At 41.1% G+C, this 26,696-nt stretch overlaps 1 protein-coding gene across 1 annotated transcript; it reads left to right on the top strand.

Annotated features, from left to right (window-relative positions):
- Window positions 1-708: 708 nt before the first annotated feature.
- Window positions 709-18,940, top strand: tfap2d (transcription factor AP-2 delta (activating enhancer binding protein 2 delta)). The gene is made up of 8 exons (XM_073493409.1): window positions 709-747; window positions 1,433-1,951; window positions 5,814-5,874; window positions 10,953-11,118; window positions 13,860-13,978; window positions 14,113-14,254; window positions 16,330-16,443; window positions 18,724-18,940. The coding sequence occupies exons 1-8, from the start codon at window positions 709-711 to the stop codon at window positions 18,938-18,940; spliced, it is 1,377 nt and encodes a 458-aa protein (XP_073349510.1).
- The last annotated feature ends 7,756 nt before the right edge of the window (window positions 18,941-26,696 follow it).

The raw sequence follows: 26,696 nt of genomic DNA, 5'->3' as shown, positions 1-26,696 counted from the left end.
AGCATCGAAAACAGCCCGTTATTCCTCATCGAAGCTGAGTAAATTCACCACCAGCTCGATCTAGAAACCAACGAAAATCCATTTTTTTATTCCGCTGATATTTGTCGAAATTAGCTTCATAATATTGCAAAGCAAACTTACATTTCCGTCGAAAATCCGCACATATTTGTAAAAATCAAAAAACAAAAAAAAACAAACTCGACATAGCCGGTGTGATTTAAAAACAAAAAGGAAAAAAAAGAAGAATAACACGACGAAAGCGAGGAGCGGGAGACCTTGTGGAAATACAAACGGGTCAAAAAGGGAAAATGTCCACAAAAAGCGTAGAAAATGTTGAAAGAAGCACTTGGTTCCTTATTAAGGCGAAGATACAATATTTATTCCTTGTCTCCTGGGATGCTCCGCTCCGTCTATTGTCCTCCCATTCCTCAGTGCTGATGCTTAATTTTCAAAACTTCTATATTACCAAGGGACCTACGACATCAGCCGAGAAATACCCTGCAAGTACAAAATCCGTGAGCCAGCCCCGTCCGTGCAGAGGGGAGACGCTCGCGTTCCGCCAGCTTTCTGCCGTTACCGAGAGCGCATGAGGGGGGACTTTTCCATTTCTCCTGCTTTTTGAGGATTTTAACGCATTTTTTTTATTATTGTTCGACCGGGCCAGAGAGCGGAGAAAAAAAAAACACGGGTTACTTTGGAGAAAGCACAATGTCAGCGACCTTCCCCGGACTTGTCCACGACGCAGAGGTAGGCTCATTTATTTCCTTATCTCGCTTTTTAATTCGTGAAATGACGGACTGGGTGTGTGGAAGAATAAATATGCTTTTGGTTTTTAAGTTACGGAGGCATTTCGAGGCTGCACAAGAAAGTCTCTAAGTGGAGTGTTCTGCAGCGCATGGATGAGGGGGGGAAAAAAATAAAATGCATGGAGGGGAGACTTGAGTCGAGCATCTGACTGCAGCTGCCGGTTAAAAAACGGGGCTTTTTATTAGTGTGGAGGCAGATGAGGCTCGTGTGTGAGCCGGTAGCTGTGATTAGAAACATTTCAGGGCGGAACACTCCGCTGTGTCTCACTCTGCTTACCTCCCATCCGGAATGAACGAGAGAGCCGGGACAGTAAATTTGCCGGCAGCTCGGTAATAATAATAATATATAACAGCACGCCTTTTAAAACGCTGCGAGGAGAGTGACAGGCATGCCAAAGGGAGGGGAAAAAAATACCGATGGCTCCTGTTGCCGTGCGTTATCCGTTCCCCTCCCGGGCGTGTGGAAATGACATCTCCTTCAGGTGGTTTAAAGCGGAAAGGGAAAAAAAACGCTTTGAGTGTGTGAGTTGTGTTTTTGAGTGTGTTTGGGAGGCAGAGAGAGGAGACACCGGCTGATGCTAAATGACACGGCTCATATATTTCCCCGTCTCTTTATTATCTTGTAGATACGTCACGACGGATCAAACAGCTACCGGCTCATGCAGCTCGGGTGCCTGGAGTCCGTGGCCAACTCCTCGGTCGCCTACTCCTCCTCCTCCCCGCTCACCTACCCGGCGCCGGCGGGGACGGAGTTCGCCTCGCCCTACTTCTCGGCCAACCACCAGTACACGCCCCTCCACCACCAGTCCTTCCACTACGAGTTCCAGCACTCCCACCCGGCCGTGGCCCCGGAGGCCTACGGGCTCAACTCCCTGCACTCGGGCCAGTACTACCAGCAGATCCACCACGGGGAGCCCGCCGACTTCATCAACCTGCACAACGCGCGCTCGGCCCTCAAGTCCTCGTGCCTGGACGAGCAGCAGCGGCGCGAGCTCGGCTGCCTCGACGCCTACCGGCGCCATGACCTGTCGCTGATGACGTCACACGGCTCTCAGGCCTACGGCGTCGGTATGCACCACCCGGACCAGAGGCTGCTGCCCGGCGCCGGCCTGGGTCTGCCTACGACCGGCTCGGACGACCTGCAGGTACCGGCGGCCTCAGACCCGACACCTCACTGTCTCACCTCTTCTTCTGTGGTTTTATTAACACTGCTCCATAAGATAGGATGAGATAACAGACCCTGCCAACAGTACCCCTGCCCCACTGGCCTACTATTGAACCCCCCCCACCCTCCCCATCCCCATCTATTGTATCAGCAACACAGCAGTCCCAAAAATATTGAACAGAAAGACAGCGCCAGATGTCTGTCTGTCTGTCTGTCTGTCTGTCTGTCTGTCTGCCTGCCTGCTTCACTGTCTGCTGTCTCCATGACACTGACGAGCCTCCATCAGCTACATTTGGCCCGTAGGTTTTTATCCGGCTCTTGTCCCACTTTGGACTAAATAATATTTGGAGATCATCTCGAGGTAATTTCGTTGCCAAAGCGAACGTGACTGTACAACAGGCTGAGTAAATGTCAAGTGCAGCGCGCAGTGTGAGAGGCAGGCCCGTTTCTAAAGGTTAATTGACTGGCAGTCTATACAATCCTATTGTCAAATCCGCCCTTTATTTTCCCAGAAACACACGTGACGCATATTTTACATAATTCTTTTCGATGTAAAGAAATGGTCGAGATGAAAACGGCTCTGTTCAGTGTGTGTGTGTGTGTGTGTGTGTGTGTGTGTGTGTGTGTGTGTGTGTGTGTGTGTGTGTGTGTGTCCGGCTGTCTGCTGAGGCAAAGAAAAGCCGCTGGTTGCTCTATTCTCCGGTAAAGGGCGGATTAACGGATCGGGGTTCAGGGCACAATGCCCGGCTCGGGCGCCATAAAGCACCGTAGTTTATCCAATTACAGACTTAACGTCAATCAACTTTGTTACTTATGCAGCGACATCTGAGCTGAGTTAAGACACGGCTCTGGTTAAACACAGTTTTTAAGACGGCGACACATAATTTCAGTCACGTTAAGTGTTTACAGTGTCGCCTTTATCGACATTTTTAGACGTTACTCCACCGGATGTATCCCGAATTTGACATTATTTTTTAATTAGCGACGATAAAAATAACGTTTTTATTATTTTATTCTGAATAATCAGATTTATGTATTATTTTGACAACAATAATTCAGTTGGCTTTTATTCATTTATTTCAAAATAAACTTTATTTAAAGGGTGTGGCAGTGTGATGAGGACGATGATTTGTATTTAACATAAAAATATAAAAATAACCTGAATTGTATAGATAGATTGGGGAACTATTTATTATCTTTAATATTTGTTTTGTGATTTCTCCCTAAAATACAATTCAATTCGAATTCAAAAACGCAATTTATTATATGCAACACTTTTGCTACACCACATTAGTTATCTTTTTTTTTTTTTTTACATTTTATTTTGAAATCTATCGCCTCATTTTGGCTCATTGTTAGCGGAAAACGCCATATTTATCCAAAGCTGTCGCCACATTTAAAGGAGCACAGGTCTGACCCTTTTATTGAGCCAGAAGAAAGAAACGGCTCGTGAACCTGAGCTCGCGCGGGGCGGATGTATGAGGCGAACAGATGCGCCTATGGTCTCGTGCGGCCCGGTCGCATCTTTGAGCGCGTTAAAGAGATTTTCATGGCGAACAAAAGCAGCTGCCACACCTTTCTCCCGTCACTAAGCTAATTCATGCAAGACCTCTGCGTTTTGTATATTGATTTTATAATCACTTTAGCTGCGGAGTAGAAGAAAAGGAACAGAGCAGGAGCTGGTTAAAGAAGGAGCTACAACACGCTCCTTTCTTCAGGTTTTATTTTAATCAGGGGGGCTTCTGCGTGGGCCTGGCCTCGAGGCTCGCACGGGGGATTAAGTGTTTTCTGAATGAAAAAGCGCGTGTTCTCCTTTCTTGATGACATTGTTGATAGCAGTGTGATCTGGACCAAAATGGCGGCGGTAACAGGTTTCCATCCATCCATCCATCCATCCATCCATCCATCCAGGGCCTCTCTATGTGCTCTCTGTGTGTCTGCAGTGATCCCAACAGGTTGGTGGCTGCAACCAACTCCGGACACTCATTTCTCAGTCTGGATGAGCTGTGCTGTCCTCGCTTATCGCCCGAAGCCTTTCAAATTAAAGCTCGTTTTTGGGTGAGCCGTGAGCTGCATCCTTTATTCCACCCTGCCCTCGATACTTGCTCAAAGCTGCTAAGTGACGCGCACTTTCTAACAAAAAGAAGAAAAAAAAGAGGCTTTCACTGGAAATTTGCTCCAAGTGGTGGAAGCTGTAAGGTGATCTCTGTCAGCTGTAAACTTCACCTAGTTATAAAGACACCTATAGGACGTCTATATGCAGTGGTGCCCATCTCGTGGGTCGCGACCCTGCGAAGGGTTCGCAAAATGCATCTGAGGGGTCATGAGATAGAAGAGGTTGATCAAGGCGTGCTTCATGCTGCTGCACAGGAATTTTAAATTTTTCAGCTTTTTATTTCACGTTGTGTTGTAAAATACTGACTTAAATCAATCAGGTGTGTAAACAACTATTCAAATTAACAAAAACGAGAGCTCCAGAGGGGTCGCAAGGTACATCTGGAGGGTCATATATGAATATTTATTATAATATATATTTTATGCTACAGGAATGTTATTTTTTTTTAGACTTTTCACGTTTTTTTGACTTAAATCCACTTAGTTGTGTAAAAAATATTCAAATTAAAAAAACAATAGGTGCAACTCAGTCATACTGAATTAAATCCACGAGAAGGGGTCTAAATCTAATTATTTTAATTTGAATTTTATTTAATAGGGACGATGCAGCTTAACATCCAATACAGAGAATGTATCTGATGTGCTGCAGAGAGTTTAGAGCTATTGATAATTTTCGCCTCCTGTTGGTACATCTGAGGGGTCATAAGAAAGAAAATGTTAAAAAAAAAAACAATAATGTTATTTTTTAGACTTTTCATCACGTTGTCTTGTAAAATACCGACTTAAATCCATTAAGGTGTAAAAAATAGTCAAATTAAAAACACTAAGAGGTGAAACTCACTCATGATGAATTAACATCCATGATAAGGGCTCTAAATTTATATATTTTAATTGTAATTGTATTAAATAGGGACGATGCAGCTTAACATAGTTCCATTATAGAGAATGTGTTTGTATTTAATTTCTTTAACCTAGAAAAAACATTGAGGACGTCTCCTCATTTACAATGGTGTCGACATACAATACAGTTAAAGGACCAGACTAAATTAAAGGTAACAGGGTGAGTGTGCTCAGAAGAACAACTTGTAACTGATGCAACATCAGAATGTAACTGGTGTGCTGCACAGAGAGGTTATCTGGTGCTCAATTTCAACTCTTGTCCCCAGTTGGGCTTTTACACGTAAGACATAAAACATACAGTATCATTAAATCACAGTGCAATAAGACACACACACACACACCACACTATATCACCACACATATAACCTACAGCAAAGTACAATAAGCTAAAAACGGGCACAGCTTTGGTTTGCTTGTAGCCAGCACTTCACCTTTGTTGTGCTCAGTTTTACAGGACATGTTGCCTGTAGACACATTTGGTGACCTGATGTGTGAAGCGCTCCAGAACAGCAACACTGCTGCTGTTATAATTATATATATTATAAAATGTCTTGAGCACAGTTAGTTTCCTTTATCCTGATATTGTTTACATCATGGCCTCACTTCTCTTCCTTCATAAATAAGGTTTCTTTCAAACGAGAACGTTTTGCTGTCTGTGCGTAATTCTTCCTGGATTGTCCACAAAGCATGACGCAAAGAAAAGCGCAGTTAATTCCTGTTTTCCTGGACTCTGACAGCTGTGTAAAGTGTTCTCCAGCGGTGTGAAGGAAATGTGGGTGAAGTGATTTCACCTCCCTGCTCGTCCTAATGAGTGCATGTCTCCGCAGGGCTCCGTGGAAGCGCAGTGTGGGCTCGTGCTGAACGGCCAAGGGGGCGTCATCCGGAGAGGTAAGGCCCCTGTTTTATTATCTCTGTTGTTGTTGTTGTTGTACCGGAGGCCGTGAACGCTCACGGCTCGACACGACAAGACAGCGAGCAGGCAGGCAGGCAGGCAGGCAGGCAGACAAACAGGCGGAACACTGCTGCTCTCTTGTCTGCTGTCAACATGTTACAGGCGGGCCCGTTTTCTCGCCTATTTAAACGCTCACACACTGTAGTACACTTCCAGCATGAAATGGACTGTCACTCAACACCTTAAACACACTAAAAGTTCTTTTAGAGAACCAAAACGTCCCCAAAGTCACGCATCAATGTGATCTGATTGTATAGACCTATTATTATTATATTACAGCCTGTCACAGGACAGTTAAACGCTTCCTTTCTGCGGCAGTCTCACGGCGCAGACTTGTCTTTGTTCCCGTGAAGTAAACGCGCCATTTTAATCTAATATTCATGTTTATATTTGTGATCATAAATTCAGCACAATCTCCAAACATCGCTGCTGATGATCTTGTCTCTCTCCTGTAAACACGGTTATTTATTTATCTGTATGTATATAATTTTGCAGATTGTATAATTGGGTCTACGTTTAACAAGCTAACCGCCTCAAATTAAATTAAAGGTCTATAAAATAAAATGAAAAATCAATGCATCCAATTTAAAACGATTATTAAAAGAGGCTAAAAGGGGAAATCAAGGCAGGCGTTTTTACTTAGCTGCTGAGCGCTTCCGGTTTCATTTTTATTTCCATTCTCTCTTTAATGTTTTTATTTGTGGGCGCAAAAAACATGAAGAATGATGTTTGCGGTGTGCAGGAGCTGCTGTTTCTTCCTGCAGTCTGCCTGTGGGCTGTGTTTAATCACAGACAGTAGATTTAATCGGCGCTTTTAAAGGCTGGGTCGGCTCAGGATCACTCTTCAGGTGTGAGGGTGGGGAGGAGATGTAGAACCAGACCGGGCCTATTTCCTCATGAGTCCGCTGCTGTGGATCTGCTTCTGGTCCATCAAAGGCTGCTGCTGTTTTTTTTATTTTATTTTTTTTATTCTAGTCGGGACTATGTGTAGTTTTCCATACAGAGAGGAAGGCTGTGTCTCGGGTTTAATTTTTCATCAGCTCTGCCTAGGTGTTGGGGCTTTTCTCTCGGATTGACGCGGGAATCCCTCCGCTATCACTTTCGGTTAATGGTGCGCCGTATTTGGCCCTGAGCTCAGCCGCTGCAACCATCACAACCAATAATCTTTGCTTTACCTCCCGCTCCCGTATCGATAGCTTCTCTCGCCTCGGGCGGACGCTTTGATATGCTAATGCCGAGCGGGGCCCCGGATTCAGCCGAGATCATATTAATGTTGTTCTTTCTGACTGCGGCTTTGGCGGCATGAATATTCACATAACCTTTTTCAAAAGAAAATCACTCAAGAAACGCGGATCCTACTTAGGAGGAGTCGTCTGTGTTTTTAATCACCCCGCCATCCCTCCTTCCAGCTCCGCTCCGGCAAGCGGAGGCTGATCTGTCAGGCGCGCCCCCGCCACTACAGCCCCGTGCACGCGCCGCCTCCCTCTCTCTCTCTCCCTCTCTCTCTCCTGTCAAGACATTGGCGGGCTTTTTAGGAGCGATAAACATTGTTGTTAAAATATGAGGAGAATGACATTTGGCCCGTGTCTCTTTTTCTTTAATTTTCGTGGCAAACTCGTAAAAGGCGCTTGATTCCGCGTGTGATCCCGCCCGCCGCTCGCGCCGCAGCCCGAGGCTACTCTCCGTTGCTTAAATACCGTTATCGCCTCTGGGCCCGCGCGCTCCACTGACTGCACTACCGGCAATAGCTCTTTTCGATTGCCCTTGGCAACATAAAATACAAACTACTTTGAATCAAAACATTTTTAGGGGAATTAATATGATGTGAACCCGCGGCTTTCACACACGCGCGCCCCTGTCAGAGCGCGTGAGGCTGACAGACAGGTCGGCACGGTTTGTGTCACACACACACACACACACACACACACACACACACACACACACACACACACACACCAACCGATACTATCAATCAATTCCCTCGACCTGCATTCAGTCCATTCTCTGACAGCCTGTGTGAAAGAGGGGCTGCCCGCCGGACTACAACACACCAGTACACGGCGAGCTGCTGCCCAGGTGCTGAAGTATGACAGAGAGCACGTGAGAGCAGAAATATAGGTTACACTCGCTCATATGGTGGCCAGATCGTCCACACATGCCCTCGGTAAGACTGACTGTGCCCGCAGCGCTCTTCTTCTCCTCCTCGGCCTAAATGGCATCCCATTCTCCCTCCTCATTCCATCATATCCAGCACGGCCTAATAACAAAGCGACACACCCTGCTGTTAGATTTGATAATGAGGCAGATGAATAATAGAATATAGCCTACAGTACATCAGACAGAAACCTTGCGTTTTCAGCTGCTTGGGACGTTAGTTCAAGTGAAAGTTTAATAATAATAGGCCTACTCAGAGCAGTCGATATATTCCAGGAGGACGCGAGCAAACACTGATTCAGATGCAATTAATAATGCGAAAGAGCCTTCACTATCACAAACCGCGATCATTTATTCACTGTGCACAATGAGACCGAGCTGCTGGTTGGTGGGTTGGTTGGTTGGTGCAAGGTGATTAAAGGAAGGTTTTGTTTCCTCCTCCTGGGATTACAGCAGAGTTTTCTTACATACACACAAATATTGAGCTGGAACAGAAGTATAAATATATGTACATAGTAGACTATGAAAAATGTAATATTTAAGTAGAAAAAGGGAGGCTGATGAAGTGCTGAGTGGAACACATTGATCTTGCCAGTGCTGATTGAAGAGATTTGTGCATTTAATATCACGATCCTTTCTTGATTTATATTGTATAGAAACACAGTTTATTATGTTTACAGCTATACTTTGATTAACAAGGATGATAGAGGTCATAGAGCAGGAAGACCTTGTCCAGTGAGGAACAAATATCTAAAAACATTTTTTCATTTTTATTTACATTTTTATCTACTTTTGAAGTCATTAAACACAAGATGCACTCATGGTATGTTGTACATATATTTAAGATTAACTACAACACATGTGACAATAATATACAAGCATGTATATCCATATATACCTTAACTTTGCATGTGTATAAGGTATATTTGGTGATTTTGAATTTTTCGGACCAAGTAAAGGATTTTTTTGATTGATTAATAAAAATCTCCTAGTTTTTTTAAATTACCTTTGAAGTAATTAAACATAAGATTCATTCATGGTGTTAAGATTAACTACAACACCAGTGAAAACAATATACAAGCATTTATATCCATATATACCCTAACTTGGGACATGTGCACAGGCTATTTTTCTTTTTTCTTTTTTTGCTGATTTTGATTCCTTTGGACACACTAAAGGATCTTTGATTGGTTAATAAAAATTAAGATTAGTCATTAAAAAAATCTGTTGGATTATCGGAAACATGCACACTTACTCACAAAGCTGTTTTTCTCTGCTTATTAAAACGGTGACATTTCGGAGATGCGTTGTTTATACTCAACACGTAGAGGGACTAAACAAATGAAGGGTCTTAAATATAAAAATATCAGGTTTGATAAGTGATTTTGGTGTTATTACACAAGTAGAAAAGCTTTAGTGGTGTTCAGACGAGGACATTTCCCCTCACCTTGAACATCTGCACACTGGCTGCACTGACACGTTACATTATTTCACCTGAAAGAGACACTTCCTGATTGCCTTGCTCACAGTGGTTTACAACCTGCATCGTGTCCTGATATGTGTGATTCTCTCAATAAGAGCCAAAGAGATGAAAAGTTAGCGCCCGGCTGAAACCATCCTCTACAAACAAGTGATGAACAATGTCAACCCAATACTGCGGGATTACATGTAAACTTTTATGCATTAGTTCTGTTTCAGACCAGAATGTACACATATTTTCTTTGGGTCAAGGCTTTTCAAAGCCTAAAAGGATTTTTACTGGATTCATTGAGTACAGCCCTGAAAACATCTACACTAAAAGTAAAGAAAAAGACTCTCACAGCTCTTGAAAACACAGAACCGTTGTGTTACTTGCAGCATTCATTGCAAAATAGGGTAACCCTGATAAACTAAAGGCCACATAATACTTTTCAGACATTTTGGCTACAGCATTTGCTGCGTGGATAAAGTAAATTCCATTATTATTATTATTATCATTATTATTATTATTAGTTGTAGTAGTAGTGGAGAAATATATAGGCAGTTCGTGAACCAACAGAAGTTTGGTGTGATACTCTGGTGTGTGACATTTTGTTTTTATTTTAATATATTGTTAAATCAGCGTTAAAGATGTGTTATTGGTATAATGCGACTGAATATTTATAAAAGTTCAACGATAACTATATATATTTCCATAATATATGTATTCAGCCTTGTTGTGAACTTCTGTCTCCACTGCGCAGTTAATAACACTCATCTGAACCAGAACTGGAACTGAAGGAGTATTTTCTATGCGTTTTCGGCACAAGCTTGTGTCTCTATAGGGTCTCTCCAAAAATGTGCACTGTTTTAACAATTATCATGTGTTTTCACTCCTATATCAGTTTAAACACAGGTGGAGTTCGTATGTTCAAGAGATGAATTGAGTGGACACTGGCTATTTACTTTATTAACTTGTCATTATTATAATACTCTAAGCTTGTATGTTGGTCTCTCAGTCATAGAACAACATTCAGTACATGACATATAATACATAGGCCAACATTCGACAGTGCAAAATAACAGTGTAGCACAACAGCAAGTAATTGTAATTACTGTTTCAAGAAACACCATTAAGTAAATAAACTATTTAAAAACCATTTGGATTATCTGAGAAAGCCTAAAATGGGGTTTTGTTCTACTTAGTTCAAGAAAAGGTGACCTTCTGGAGATATGTGGTTTTTATAGGACAAGACAAAGATCACAACAGGTTGAATATTTAATTTGTGTTAGGTTAAGAGGCTTGTGGGCAGAAGCGTGTACTATGTGGGACAAAAGAAAGGTAACATAAAAAAAAATTAAGTTTGATAAATGAGCTTTTGTGTGTTGTGTTTGTGTGCAGGGGGGACGTGCGTGGTGAACCCTACAGACTTGTTCTGCTCGGTACCGGGCCGGCTGTCGCTGCTCAGCTCCACCTCCAAGTACAAAGTCACCATCGCCGAGGTGAAAAGAAGACTGTCCCCACCAGAGTGCCTCAACGCCTCCCTACTGGGCGGCATCCTGCGCAGGTCAGTACGAACACACGGCACACCCAGGTTCACTAAGGTTGACAAAGTAAATCATAACATGCTAATTTTTTTTAATTTAACCTCATCTTATTGTAGCATATAGTATGGCTCCATGTAGATTGATTTGTTTCAAACTTTAAATTTCCATGACTCTTAACATGACTACCTCTCATGCCTGCACCACGTTTCTTCAACTGAATGGAGCCACACTCGACCCAGTGGCCAGAAAAAATGTTGGCAGTGTACGTTTCTGCAAACGATGGATACGCTGAAATCTAAAGCTTCTTTATGCTGAAACTTCACATTTGTTTAGGTTCAATTGTCAAGTTTATGTCTTGACAAAGCTGTGCTTGTGATCTGATTAGGTTTAGTCACAAAAAACACTAACACAGGGTTAGGAAAAGATCACGTTTTGGTTTAAATATCTGTTTTTTAGCCACGAATACAGCTGGAAAGATAAGGTCGTTTTAAAGGTCCCATTTGTAAGAAAAGTAGATTTTTGAGTCTCATTCCAAACTCGTCCCAAAAATGTACGCTTTGGGATTGTAGGACGGTTCTTGATTCAGGCAGATGTTGAAACTCGGTCTTGAACTGTGGTCGCTGGCTTGGCAGCCTTCTCGCCTATAGCTGTAACTCCTCCCCTCTAACCATGTATTGTAGATGTTTCAATCAATGTATGACATGTACAGACATATTCTACGATGTCAGGTTTAGGCAACAAAAGTACTTTGGTTACAATTAGAAAAATATGTTTTCACTTTGTGAAAAAGTAGAAAGAAATTTAAGCTATAGGATTGACTTTGGTTAAGGTTAGGGAACTGCCTAGTAGCAAAAATAAAATGTTGTGACAAAAAAGGAGTATTTTAAGCCCAAACACAATCTCTTCCTAACCCTTACCACGTGATTTTTGTGCCTAAACCTAACCAGAGCACAAAATATTGTCACAACATAAAATTGAAAACTGAACATAGAGAAGTGTAAAGTGTCAACATACTCAGGGTTTTTAGAAATGTACATGCCAACTTTCATCCTTCAAAGGGAAATATTGCGATATATGTTGATTAAAAATGTAAATAGAATTTAATCTTTAAGATCGGTGTACATAGACATCAACCTTCCATTTTAAAACAGGTGCTGAGTGTCATGAAAAAATGGACAAATTCTTGCCAACGAACACGAATCCTATAGATTACATTTCGTCATTATTTCACAAACTACCATGATACTGGGTTGAAAGTCCATCTCGCAGCAGCAGGAGCAGGGTTATATAGGAATGTAAGTGTGTAGTCTAATAGTGAAAGGGTGTAAAAAATATCTCAAATGCCTGGCAGCATAAAATAATGACGAAATATATCCTCACGCATCAATGAACCGAGGTCAAATGTAACACTGTAAGACTGAGAGATGAAGATTATTAATATGTTTCTGTTATTTCGTCCACCCTAGTATATCCTGTTGTAAGATAATATTGAACTAAAGAGTTTGATGGAGAGAAAGCATTGTTTTGAAAGCCTAAATCTGGCTGGTGAACACTGGCGAGCGCTGCCCGAGTCTGTGTAGCCCTCAGATGAAACAGAGGATGTATACAGTAGCGTCCACAAAGACTATTGTAGGCGAACGAGGGGGCCGGGGCTGCACGCGCCGCCATGCCCAGGGAGCCAGAGGGAGGCGAGACCAGGCCAAAGCATGCCAGGATCAGAGGAACCAGAGGAAAGCAAGAGTTGCCAGCGCTGTATTATTGATGAGGCGGAGAGAAAGGGAAGGGGGGAAGAGGAGAGAGCGAGAATATGGCTGGTCCTACAAGATGAGGCATCAACAAAGTCAGAACAAAAAAAATGTGCAAATAGAGGTGTTGATCCTCATCTGGAGCTGAATAAATCACTTCTACAACAGGAATTATTCTATCAGATGAGATCCTGAGCGGGGTTTTCACATGTGTATTTGCATTACAGCTGCAATTAATCAATTAGTTAGTAGCTGCCAACTATTTTGATCATCAGTTTGAGTCATTTTTAAAGAAGTAAAAACTCAAAAGTCTCTGATTCCAGCTTCTTAAATGTGGATTTTTATTCTGGCTTCTTAACTCTTCCATGAGAGTGAACTGAATATCTTTGGGCTGTGGACAAAATAAGATATTTCTGACATTTTACAGACCAAACAACTGATCGATTAATAAAGAAAATAATGGACTGATTAATCCACGATAACAATAAACGTTGCAGCCTGAGTTGGTGTTGAGAAGTTTGAGTGAAACTGTGCAGGGACCTCTGTTTTGTTACAGAATGATAGAAAAACCTCAGTAACTTTACTCCAAATATCTCAAAAGGATCAGATAGGAAGTAGGCACGTGTGGTTTTAAAATTTCACATTAAAAGATGAAGAAGTGACAGGGAGCATCGCTCGTCTGTTTTCCAAAATAGAACTTCTCACTTTGGGTAAAGAGACGAATGACAGAGGAAACTCAGGGGGACACGTAACCATATCTGTGTGTAAAGAAAGCAGATTTAATATATGATGAGCTGACATGTTTTAATTTGAAACTCTTTGATTTTATGCTTAAGTCAAATCAAAGCAAATCTATATTCTTCCATCCTTAATTAATTAAACACACGTTCTTTTGTGTTTTAGTTCAGTTTCTATGAGAAATGATCAGGGGATCAATGATGATAAAGATGATACGTGATCCAGATATTCTGTCTTTTTGTGCTTTATGTTGAAAAAGTTATTTTGCTTCCCCACAGAGCAAAGTCTAAGAACGGAGGCCGGTGTCTTCGTGAGAAATTAGACCGTCTAGGCCTCAACCTGCCGGCAGGACGGAGGAAAGCTGCCAACGTCACACTGCTAACCTCCCTGGTGGAAGGTAAGAGACTTTGTCCAAAAATTTACACAATGTTTAAGTCAGACCTTCAGATACATTCATTTCATAGTCCAGATGTCATTTTTGATCAGTTTAGAGTTTGTTTCATCATTTTTTTCTCCTGGTTTGGTGCTCAGGTGAGGCGCTCCACCTGGCGAGGGACTTCGGCTACACCTGTGAGACAGAGTTTCCCAGTAAGGCAGTGGGGGAACATTTGGCGAGGCAGCACAGCGAGCCGAAAGAAACCAGCGCACGCAAGAAAATGGTTCTGGCTACAAAGTGAGAATACAACACACACACACACACACATGTTCACACAGAAACAGTTTAGAGCTTCAGTTGTTTTTGTAACTTCTCTGCAAGATACAGGGTGTTTTATTTTGAAATTCTCTTGACGTCAGTGTTTTCATGTCTTGGCCTCGTTGGACAACAGGTGCAGATTAATTTCACTGATGACTATTTCCTAGAAACATCTTTAAAATGTTTGTGAAAAATGTTCATCACACTTTCTAAAAGCCTGTGAATCCCCACAATTAACAATGGAATTTTTGGTATTTTTCTTGAAGTGATGAAAACATTTAACCGATTATCAAAAATAGTTGCCGGCTATTTTTCTGTTGATCAGCTGATAGATGAATCGATTCAGAATCAGAATCAGAATCAGAATCAGAATCGGCTTTATTGGCCAAGTATGTTTCCCTATTCACAGAATTACCTCAGATTTTTCATTGTTCTCAATCTACTGACACAGGAGTAGACATACACCTAGAACAAGGACAAAAAAGCTGAACAAATAAAAGAAAAATATAAAAACTGGTCAGGGTTGTAGAAGTATATGGAAAAAAACGGTGTATGTAATGACCAACGTGTCAGATGACGTTACAAATATTGTAAATTACTTCTCTGCAAGATATGATGTGTTTTATTTTGAAATTCTCCTGATGTTTTCATGTCTTGGCCATGATTGACTGAGGTCATCAGGAGCAGATTTAAGTTCGAGTTTGTCTTCAGGTCAAGTGAAGTCTCAACAGGGAAAGAAAATGAATCATTTTAAAACCAATTCTTTGATTCAGAAGTGCTCAGACCAGTGGGTCAGTTAAGGTTTGGTCAACAAGAAAAATGTTTGGTTTTTTTCATTTCAATTCAGTTTACACATCCCTGTAAATGTGCCGGAGTTAGCTAATGAGCTACTTTTCATCCGTAGTCTCTGGGCACTATAGCAAATTAGCATGTTACTTTGCAGATTACATGCTGTATCAGAGCCAAAGCAGCATATTTTAAAATTAAATTATTTTATAGATAATCGGATTACGCCCCACGGATCCTGATACTGAACATCTAATCTGATAAACCAACCTATAGTATACATAATTTAAGCCGACCCACATAAAGAATTTACAAGTGAATATATGTAACATTTACTTGTACTTGTACTTTTTATACTTAAATGCATTTATTGTAAGAAAATTACTTTTGACAGACTCTCACTCAAGTACTATTCATGTAGGAGACTTTCACTTTTACCAAAGTAATATTTAACTCAATATCTTTACTTTTTCTCAAGTGTGTCTTTTGGGTGCTAGTGCAGTTGTGTAGAATACAGTAGAATACCGCAAATTCCCACTGTAAAATACATGAAATGTCATAAAATATACCCAGAATGCAATGCATTTTACAGCAGTGAACTGTAAAAGAAATATATGGCATTTTATCAGGCATTTTGTGGTAAATAACTCTAGAAATCACAGCATACAGTGATGCCTGCTCTTAATTCAAAAGGTAGAAAAACAGTAGAAGACTGTCCAAACTGAAGTCCTCTCTGGTCGCTGCCCTTTTAGCTCAATGGGGAAAATTCTGTCCTCCTCCAAATGACCCACACTAGATCGTCTATTATCTTTGTATTCTAACATATGCTTTCAAATTTCAGCCGATCACCCTTGTGTTTATTTGACAGTATTAGCTGCTTTTAGAGTAAATCCTTACTCTCCTGATTGCACATGGAGTAGTGAATGTGCTGGGGGGAAGCAGCTCCCACTCTCTTCAAGCTATTTTTCATCATCCCAACACTGACTAGAATCCAAAAAGACAGCCTGGAACAATGTTAAAAAACCACCGTTCACTCTACATTTGCAGAATTTCTGGTATCATGTTGTGAGTGAGTGTTTTGCTTGTTTTCGCGTCGACATTGAACTCGTCTCGCTCCTTTCCTTCAATTGTTTCCTGGGAGAGATTCATGTGTGGGCTGATCCAAAATGATGAGGATGGGTGCGCGAGGAAAAAAACAAAACAAATTGCGACGGTTGTGTTGGAGACAGATGGTAAACCCTCATTCCCTCCCTCCTTCTGTCTGTCAGGCAAATCTGTAAGGAGTTCCAGGACTTATTGAGCCAAGATCGGTCTCCTCTGGGCTCCTCCAGACCGACCCCCATCCTGGACCTGGACATCCAGAGACACCTCACACACTTCAGGTAACACATGCTCTTTCTGCAGGATTTTACAGGAGATTTTTTTTTTTTTTTTAAACAATTCTCCCAATCTGGAGTCTCTCTCACAAATTAAAACTACAGACAGTTTTCTTGCTCTGCGTTTTGGCTCCGACCGCTTTGCCATTTTCCAAAGATGCAGCTGTGCAGTTTGTTATCTGGCACAAGCGACAGAGGAGGAGGAGGGAGCAGCGGCTTGTTAGCAGAAATGTCACATCTGTGGCGTCATCCTTTGCAGAACATGCAAAGTTTTATTGAGCCTCCAAAGGGAGATATGCACTGTAGAGGAATAAGATGTTAGCTCGGCCACATCAACACAGTCATGACAGCAGTCAGATTAAAGGTCAGAGCTGAGAGGTGACCACACATTTAGCTCTCAAACCAAATCTCAAAACCTGTTTCATGGCCATTTATGTTAAATCTTACCTCATATATCCGCTCTTTTTAATTGTTTATGATTCGGATGTGTGCCATTAGTGGAATATGAGGTACATTTTGTTTCGTGATACATATAGAAACTGAAAAATAGGATTAAAAGAGTTTTCTGGTCGAGTAGATTTCGGCGTACAAACTCGCTTGATAGTCAGTAACACTTCATAATAGCCAACGCTAATTAATGATTAATTCAGCTTTAGTTAATGTTAATTGCTGTCAAAAAACAATAAAAATGCTTTATACAATATTTATTAAGCCGCTGTAAATGTTTATAAACATCTGTTGCAACTTTAAAAATGGCCGTCAAGATAATTTTTATAGATGAGCTACACCGTATTTATTAACCATTTAAAAGGTAGTATAAACATCAGTTGCATCTTTCCAATAAACAATTGCTAAGTAAATAGTTTCATTGTGAAATAACTATCAACTAAAGCCTAATTGACTATAAATTTAACATTTATTGATTAAGTGTTGCTGGAAAGTTCAATAAAAATGCAGTTAATCGTGATGATAAATACCCCCATGGGATTTTGAAGAGCCATACAGCTACTGTGTGTTTTGAAGCCGGCGTGTATGATAGTATTTGTATTAGAGATGCAATTTAGGACTAATTTCTGTGATGATGATTCTGTTTGATTATTAAATATCAGAAAATATCATTAAAAATTGAAAAATGCTCTTCACATTTACTTAAAGCCCAATGACAAGTCTTCAAATGTCCTTAGCCTAAAAATACTCAGTTTATTATCATATCAGACAAAGACAAGTAACAAATCCTCACAAGTGAGAAGGTAAGATAAGGAGAATTTGATATTTTTGCTTTGAAAAAACCCCCCATTTAATCAATTATACAAATTTGAGCCCGACTAATGCTGGATTTTTGAGGCTGATGTCGATAACGATATCAGGGAGTAAAAGTACTCCGATATTGATATGTTGGACGTTATTCTTATATTCACAGATGACACACATTTTTGCAATGATTCCTCAAATGTGGTTATCGCACATTTAAAAATACGTACGGGACTGAGGCATGACAGAAGAACAATCTTCTTCCCGATTACATTCTGTAAAAAACAATTCTTCATATCAGACAACATATATGTTGGTGTTGATATATCTGTGATATCTGTGATACCTATATAACAGGCTCTAGTCAAATTAGTTTTCTGACAACTAATCGATTAATAGATTCAGACTGACAATCACAGTCAGAATCGGCTTTATTGGCCAAGTATATGTAGACATACAAGGAATCTAACTGAGGTTTTCATTATTCTAAATGTACTTACACAAGGATTGACATACAGTTAAGACCAAGGAAGACAAAGGCTGAATAATAAAGTCAAGAGCAACAAGTGATCAGGACTGTAATCTACATTAGTAGTGTAAAATGAGCATATAAAAATCACCACTGACCAACAATGTAAATAAAAGTCTAAATACAAGTCAAGTGTTCTATAAATTAAACAATACAAGATGCAAAGGAAATAATTCAGCACTAATCTGTATGAATATGTTTAAAACTGTTGTAGTATTCAGTGTTTCCCCATAAATGACAGTAGAGATAGGGTGGAAACAGAGTGGTTGGAACATCACAGGACATTAAAACTGTGCTCTGACAGGAGTTAGCCCGACTAAAGGAGCTGTTTTAGGAGGATTAAAAGCTCCATAATGCAGAGAGAGGAGAGTTTCTCTGCAGGTGTACAAACTGAGGAGAGAAAAAGGACTTCCTCAGTCTGCCTCACAAACCCAAACCATCCCACTGATTCCATCTTCTCTCTGCACCTTAATGAGACACGCTTGTTTCCGTCTGCTTCCCTGCAGTCTGATCACTCACGGGTTCGGCACGCCGGCGGTCTGCGCGGCTCTCAGCACCTTCCAGACGGTCCTGAGCGAGATGCTCAACTACCTGGACAAAAACTCGAGCGGGAAGACGAGCGGGCCCACCGACCAACAGATCAACAACAGCTCGGAAAAGTCGCAGCTCCGGAAAACAGCCGAGCCCCAGAGCAAAGACGGGAAAACAGAAAAGACTGAGTAGCCCCCACCCACCCGGTCCCCGTGCCTTGGAGCGCTGCATTTAGGAGTGTGTGTGTGTGTGTATATGTGTGTGTGAAAGGATTTGTTAACTCCCCGCATTACTGTGTCTTCTTTGGGACGACTCCTATTTATTGTCATTTATTTATCTTCTGTTGACCTGAACTGTCCCAAACAAGACCTACAGATGTGTGAGGGAAGGTAACACGTCCTGTTTAGGTGTGTGTGTTCATGTGTGATGACAAGGAGGAGCCTCGCCACAGGAGACGGCCCTGACTCGTCCAAGACTTTTATTTGTTTATTTATTAATTCTGAAAACAGGAAGTAAACATGCTGACATCACAGTTTCCCAGGACAGGGGCGGTAACTGCCAACAGAACACAACATACACACACTTTAAGGGTTTTGGGCAATTTGAACTCAATCCAACTGATTCAGATGTGGATTTTCTGCAAGGATACAAAAACTGAAACACTTTTATTCACCTCTGAAAGTTCATTTAATCTCTTTTGGATTGAATTATTAAGAGAAAACGCAGTCCAAACAAACCAGACGTCTAGTTTTGCTTGAAATCTCACTTTCAAAACATGACCCTGACCCAAACTTCTACTCATACACACACTCAAACACACTGCTTTTACAAACCCCGCCCGTACCCGTGAGAGCACTTGAACCCACCGAGCAGACTTTTATTACTACGCCGAACAATCAGTGCCATAGCAAGCAGTGTGTTTACCATGTGAGCGACAGAGGGGGGGAAAAAAGGGACTGATTCTGGATGTGAGTCGGCCACACGCTGTTGTGTGTCTGCGAATGTGTGTGTGAGTGTGTCTCAGTGTGTGGGAGAGATAAAGAGAGAGTGAAAGAGAGAGAGAAGGGTCCAACTCAGCCATTTTGTAAAAGGTGACTTTGCGGTTGCCGTCGTTCCTCTTCCCCTGTGCATGTCTATCTTTGTACACTCCCCGGATCGCAAGTTTAGCCGACACAAGCTCTCCGACTCGCTCATGAACATTTGTAAAGATATATATAAATATTTAAATTACTTTTCTTGTAGGCTTTCAACTATATATATGTTAAATCCCTACCTTCTAAAATGCTGGTGTTCAATAAAGACAGTTGCTACGTGTTCTACTATTTACTCTGGTTTTAAGATGCTGCGCACACACACACAAACACACACACACCACATTTAAACATACATCTACACAGAGATGGAAGCAAAAGAGCACGCAGAGACTAAAGCGAGGCAGTATGGATCAAAGCCAGCGAGGGTGAATTATCCATATGAGTTCACAGTGTTAAAATTATGAAAAAAGTCAGAGTTCATCTCTAATGTTGTGGAGGGAAAAAAAAAAAAGGCGATACCTACAGAAAAGTTCAAACGCCTCCTTTGTGCGCACGAGCATGTGTGTGTTTTCTTTCAGTTCGAGCGACTTCTGTCAGGTTTCTCTGCTTATTTATATTTCAGAAAAAAGAGAAAATGGGATGATAAAACAGAGTGAGGAGCAGCTGCCTGCTGGCGTCTCCATCCGGGCTCTGTAGGTTCTGTTTACTCTTTAATATTCCAGTCATTTAAAAGGAGGTCACGTTCATCGCATAACACAAAAACACATAATCAGACAGGATGCATTTACAGTGATGCCTGCGCTGGTTTGTCACCCTGAATCAATGCAAGAGAAGTGAAGCCTCAGGTGGAAGAAATAATAGTGGTATAAAGACGGTGATATAAAGGAGGAAGTGACACGGGTGCAGAGTTTCTGTATATTCCCATGTCTTGCTGTTATTGTTTGGTCTGGTGTTTGACAGATGGTGTTATCCCCACAAATATACACACCTGCAGTCAATGTTTTATGATGCTGGGACAAAGCTGAACCAATGATAACGCTTTGCAAAAATGCCAAAAACAATGCGTGATGACAAATGGTAAATTGCAGTTTCACCATCAAGTGTTTTTCAGCTTTTACAGCAACGCATTATTACAAAAGAGCAACAATGTCTACAATCTCATATGATGAAGGGATACGGGGTTTTGATACCTGCAGTGTATCTTCAGTGATTGTCTTCTATACAATACATTGAAAAACTGCTGAACTTACCTTTACATACAGCCCAGTCACCAGAATAAAATGGTGGCAATTTAATGTTTCTACAAACCAGATTCAAATATTCAGATTCGTACATTACATACGTATCATATCAATATTTCTGCCGTACGTGTCAAACAAAGGGACGGTGGTGTTGTTACACGTTTCATCAGGACAATTTTCAGCTGTGTTTGTGGCAACAAAATTGGTCATTTTTCACGAGACCTCAGGACATTTCCAGGTATTTTAAGCTAAAACATGAACTTTACCTAACCCTAACAAAGTGATATGTTCTGCACAAACCTAACCAGAGCACGACCACGGTGTTGTCACAACATTAAATTGAAAATGGAACATTAAGAAACATAAAGTTGCTGCATAAAGAAATGAAAAGTTTCAACATATCTGATGTTTGCAGAATCACATAGCTAACATATATCCTGGCAAGTTGGGTGCTTACAAACATTTTTGTTTTCACCCGTGTCCATTTGTTGATTGGTTTGTTAGCAGGCTTACGCAAAATCTGTTGAAAGTATTTCCACAAGACTAGGATGGAGGATGGATCTCGGCACGGAATAGACCCCATTCACTTTTGGTGCGGATCTGGACAAAGGGACGGATCCAGGCATATAGGTGTTTTTTTGACATTTTTGTTAATTATTCAGGGAATAATGCATGGGTCTTGATTAAAAAAATAAATCAGGCATATTTAGATATCTTTAAGTACAATTTGATGCGTATAAAGGGGACTGTTGGGCCTTGGTGGAGGTACGCACTCTACAGAGTGCAATGGTGCTGGAACAATTATTCAGTAACACAATCATCGTCGACAAAAATATCAAACACTCTCTGTTTGCAGCCTCTCAAATGTGAGGATTCGCTGCTTTTCTCCTTTTTATATCACTGCAAACTGAATGACATGTTTTTAGTTTTGGACTGTCAGACAAAACAAGCAATATGACAGTGTGTCCTCTGGTCCTGAAGATATTTAACAAAGACCAAATCCAAACATTCGGCAATAGCCTTTATTTTGTTTATCATCATTTTGTTCTTGAATAACACAGTATTGCTTGTTAGGGCTGGGCAATATATGGATGTTATATTGTTATTGTGATATGAGACGACACTGTATATGGTCTTTTAGACTCTGGATATCGTTATGGTCTTTCCTGGTTTTATATTTGTCTTGACCCACTTAGTCATTACTAAGGATTATTTATCAGTTCATTGTGAAAGTACCAATATTCATCCCTACAATGTTGCAATCTCAATATTGAGGTGTTTGGTCAAAAATGTTGTGAAATTAATTTTGTCGTTCAGTCTTAGCATTTATGAAGGGCTTTTGAGAAGATTTCAAAATATCAAGATATATAAGATGTATCGCGATATAGCCTAAAAATATTGGCAATATGATATCGCCCAGGCTTTTGCTTATTTTCTCTACCACACAAGAAGCAGAAGAGCTGCTGTTCATCACTTCAGGGTTTCACTCGCTGGAACATTTTGATCCAAAATCATCTCTTAAAATCAAAAAACAGACTTCAGCCTCTCTTCAAAGTACAGTCGATTGTAACATCATAAACATAACTCATCAGTTTGAGTTTAACCCCTTTTGCTCCTGACTGCGGTGGTTTCCCGGAAGATGTTTGCTGCAAACACTTCATGACGCCACGTTGAAGAAAATGGAGCTTGACAAACATTCACACACATCCTACTCCTTATCACCAGGAGGTTGATTGACATGTTGTTTACACTCAGCAGTCTGTAATGACAGGAAGTCCGATATGACATGAACTCAACGTTTCTGGTTCACGAAGGCAACCCGACAACACATGTTTGTGGCAGGTGCTCGGCTACAGAACTATATATTATTTTGCTTTTTTGTTTTTTTAAACGTGTTTTAATCACATTTTGGTCTCAGCCGCTGGGAGGAACTTCAATGATACCAGTATTATATATAATCAAACTCGTGTATCTGAACCGCTGTGTGTGAGGCTGTAACAGAGTGATGTGTACGAGGCAGAGCAGCTCTCTAAATTGGCTCTTTGATGGTTGCTGCATCTCACTGGAGGGTATGAGCAGCAACAAATAAGCATGAACATACATACTGTACACACCCACACACACACACACACACACACACACAGAGAGAGAGCTCCAGATATGCAAACATACCACTCGGAGAAAAGTAACTTAATCACACTTTTGTTTGTTATTACTTGCGTGATAAACATGTAATCCCTGCCAAAGACGTCTCCGCTGACCCCGCATCAGAATAATAATAAGCAGCCTGATCAAAATGAGCTGGAAACTGAAATCGATTCATTGCCTGTGCCGGAGATTCTGTAAATTGACAAACGGACAAGAATGAATCACAAGTTTTGACATCAGCAATGCATAATGTGATGGGGAGGCCGATGCATTATTCACACAGGCTATTGATTGTATTACAATGCGGCGCTCTGTTATCACCACATTAAGCATCGGAGCTCTTCTCTTTCTATTAACTCCGCCATTCTCCTCTCCAGCCTTCAATCTGCTGGATCTGTGATTATATTTAATTCAATCCATGAATCATTTCGGTGCAGTGCAGATATTTACACATGGAAGTGAGGTTTAACATCCAGAGCGCACACTAAAAAAGGAACATCCTCCACACAGGAATGCATGCGATGAACACCGCCATTCATATAGAATTGAATTAAACAGTCTGAGGTCTCAGAGGGGCTTTAGCTCCTGCTGACTGAGCCCCACAGTCACGAATACCAAACTTCTAAGCCCCATCTCTCCAGTCTCTCTCCTCTGAAGCTCTAACCCTCCTCCTCCTCCCCTGCCTCTCTGCTAAAACCTCTTCCTCTCCTGTCCTGATCCCGTTCAGTCCCAGGAACATTCAGGGCCTTTTCTCCTGCTCAACCTGCTGTGCTGACTGTCCCCGTCACTCTCTGTCAACACAGACACACACACACACACACACACACACACACACACACACACACACAAGCTGCTGCAATACACTCAAACCCACAAGACTCCTGGAAGACAGGGACACCCTGTTCTCCATTTAGTGCTGATCAACCGGCTGCTTCATTTGTTAAATCCTGGGAGGGGAATTGGAAGTGGAAGCTTATTTCATAATGCAGCATAACGGAGTCTACAAGTCTTTTCTCAGGCGTTATTGAGTCCACAATAATGTTTTGCTTTGGAGTGCAGAGCTACGTTTGAGTCATTTTGTCTTTTGTTCCTCTTTCAACACCCAACAATCACTCCAGAATTCACACAGAAAATATTAAGGTTTTTATTTCTATCAAACAACCCCCAGAATCCTGAACTGGTGGTCTGTTAGTGCTAATGTTGATTTACAAATGATGACGTTTTAAAGGAAGTCTTGAGCCTGTAAATGTCAACTACTACACCCTTTTCACAGCAGACATTTTGACTTCTTATGGCAGGAAAATCTCAAGTGTTACTAGTAACATCAGGCTGATTTATTGCAGTGTCCCAGTAAGTGAAGCCACTGAACCAGCATTAACAATACCAGGACCCTTAAACTGGATGGAATCCAGCCATCTTTTGATCATTCAACCCCTCTCAGAGTTACTGCACTGGAGCTGCCAAATTTTAAATTTGAGGCTAACGTGACACACATTTAAAGAGAGAAAGGAAACATCCTGACTGGAAACATCACAAACGGGCATGGTTCATCACAGCCCAGGACAGGAAGGCTCTACAGAACATCACTGGTACCATCTACAGAGCATCAGTGACATCGGTGAATTGAGATGTCTGCACAGAGCCCAAAGGATACTAAAAGACAACACCCACCCAGCCACAGTCTGTTCACCCTGCTGCCATCTGACAAAAGATACAGAAGTATCTGCTGCCGTACCACCAGACTACAGAGCAGCTTCACTCCTCAGGCTGCGAGACTCCTCAATTCATCATCAAGACTCCACCATATAGAATAGTTTGTCTTGTTTTTGTTTCTCTTATGTATTTCATGTTTCGTTTCACAACCCTGGTTTTATAAAATGACAGATAAATGTGCCTTTAACCTCTCACCTTTTAATTTGCTTTGCTACAACTGCAGCAAATTTGTTACAGAAGGCTTTTATACCACATATGTACCAGGGTGTCCCGGCTCCGTCTCTCTATCAGCTAAGAGATCCTTTGGTTTTTAATTGATAATAATTTGGGTCATGCAAACATTTCCCTTCAGTTTGGATCCATTACTCACATTCACAGGCTTTAGACAGTTTATCTCCATGGCTTCCTCCTCACACACTACGTTCCTCTGATGCCCATCTAATCTCCCCTCCCTCCTCCAGGCTCGGCACTATGGGTGACAGAGCAACCTCTGGACTGGTCACTAACCTCTGGAATATTATCCTCCAGTGCACATCTGTTGCTTCTGTTCAAGTGCAACGGAAAGCTTACCTTTTTATTTTAGCTTTTCCTGGTGCTTATACGTTTATTTACACAGCACCATTCAGACACAAGGCAGTTCAGAACACTTTACAGGGCCAGAGATATTAAAAGGACATTAAACACAGTATATCGCAGCATAATATATTATGTTTATCATTAATGTATTCTTTTGTTTGTGTGTATATTTTTCATCACTGTTGTTGGTCTTTGTATTTTCATTTTGGTATATACTGACTGCCTTATAAGGATTTGTAAAGTGTCCTTGGTTGACTTGAAAGGTGCTTAAAATAAAATGTATTTTCATTTGTATTATTAAATCAGTGTTGAGCTCAGGTCTCCATGTTGTTCTCAGCCTTCGTCTCTGTTCTGTGGTGTTCTAGTGCAGCCTAGTGGTCAGCAGCTGAACTGCAGCACACAATGTGACACCTTTCAGACTGCAAGAGGTTAGAAAACTAAAAAAGAAAGGGAAATGGTATCTTAAGATGATATGAACGTGAAATAAGTGAATGCACCACCTAATGTATTGTTTCATGGACAAAACTAAATCATATAAGCCAGATCTGAATTGAGTCGTATATATTTTCAAACAAAAAAATGATCTAAAAGAGGATGAAAAACTAAAGATTGAATTGTCACAACCTGATTTCCAAAGCTTCATCACTGGCAAAACATATTCTTTATAGTTGTGAAGACATCAGAATACAAACTAATTAAATAATCCATCCAGTGCCCCTTTTTTTCAGACATTTGAGTCAGTAAGTGAGCAAATTTAAGGCCATAAATTGATCAACATTTCCAGTTTTCTTTTGCAGGGTTTTGTTGAGCCTTTTCATTTGTGCTCTGACAAATAACACTACACCGCATCTCCTTACCTGTACCGAAAAGATTTAGATGCCTTTTACATAATTACACTACTTCTCTTCTTAGGATGAAGATGTGCACAAGAAACCAGTTTATCATTTCTAAGTTCCCCATGTAAAAAGTGACTAAGTGATTTCTCAGCCCTACTTTCAGTTATCTACCACACTTACTGTGCTGCAAAAGGCTTAATTATGATGCACTGGGGAGATCCTAATGTAGGCGTCAAGAAATGTGAATCAAATCATTATGGCACAAGACATAAAGGATGTCTCCTCACAGCAAATAAAGGCTGGAAAATGAGAATCTTTACAGACGTGTTGTAGACAGTGCAACCAAACTGGGGCCAGAACAGGTGGGATCAAAAATATCACCACCTTCCTCCTGTCTGAA

This window comes from Pagrus major, chromosome 22, assembly GCF_040436345.1.
Source record: "Pagrus major chromosome 22, Pma_NU_1.0".
Classification (NCBI taxonomy): Eukaryota; Metazoa; Chordata; class Actinopteri; order Spariformes; family Sparidae; genus Pagrus; species Pagrus major.
This window is presented reverse-complemented; position numbering and strand designations above follow the sequence as displayed.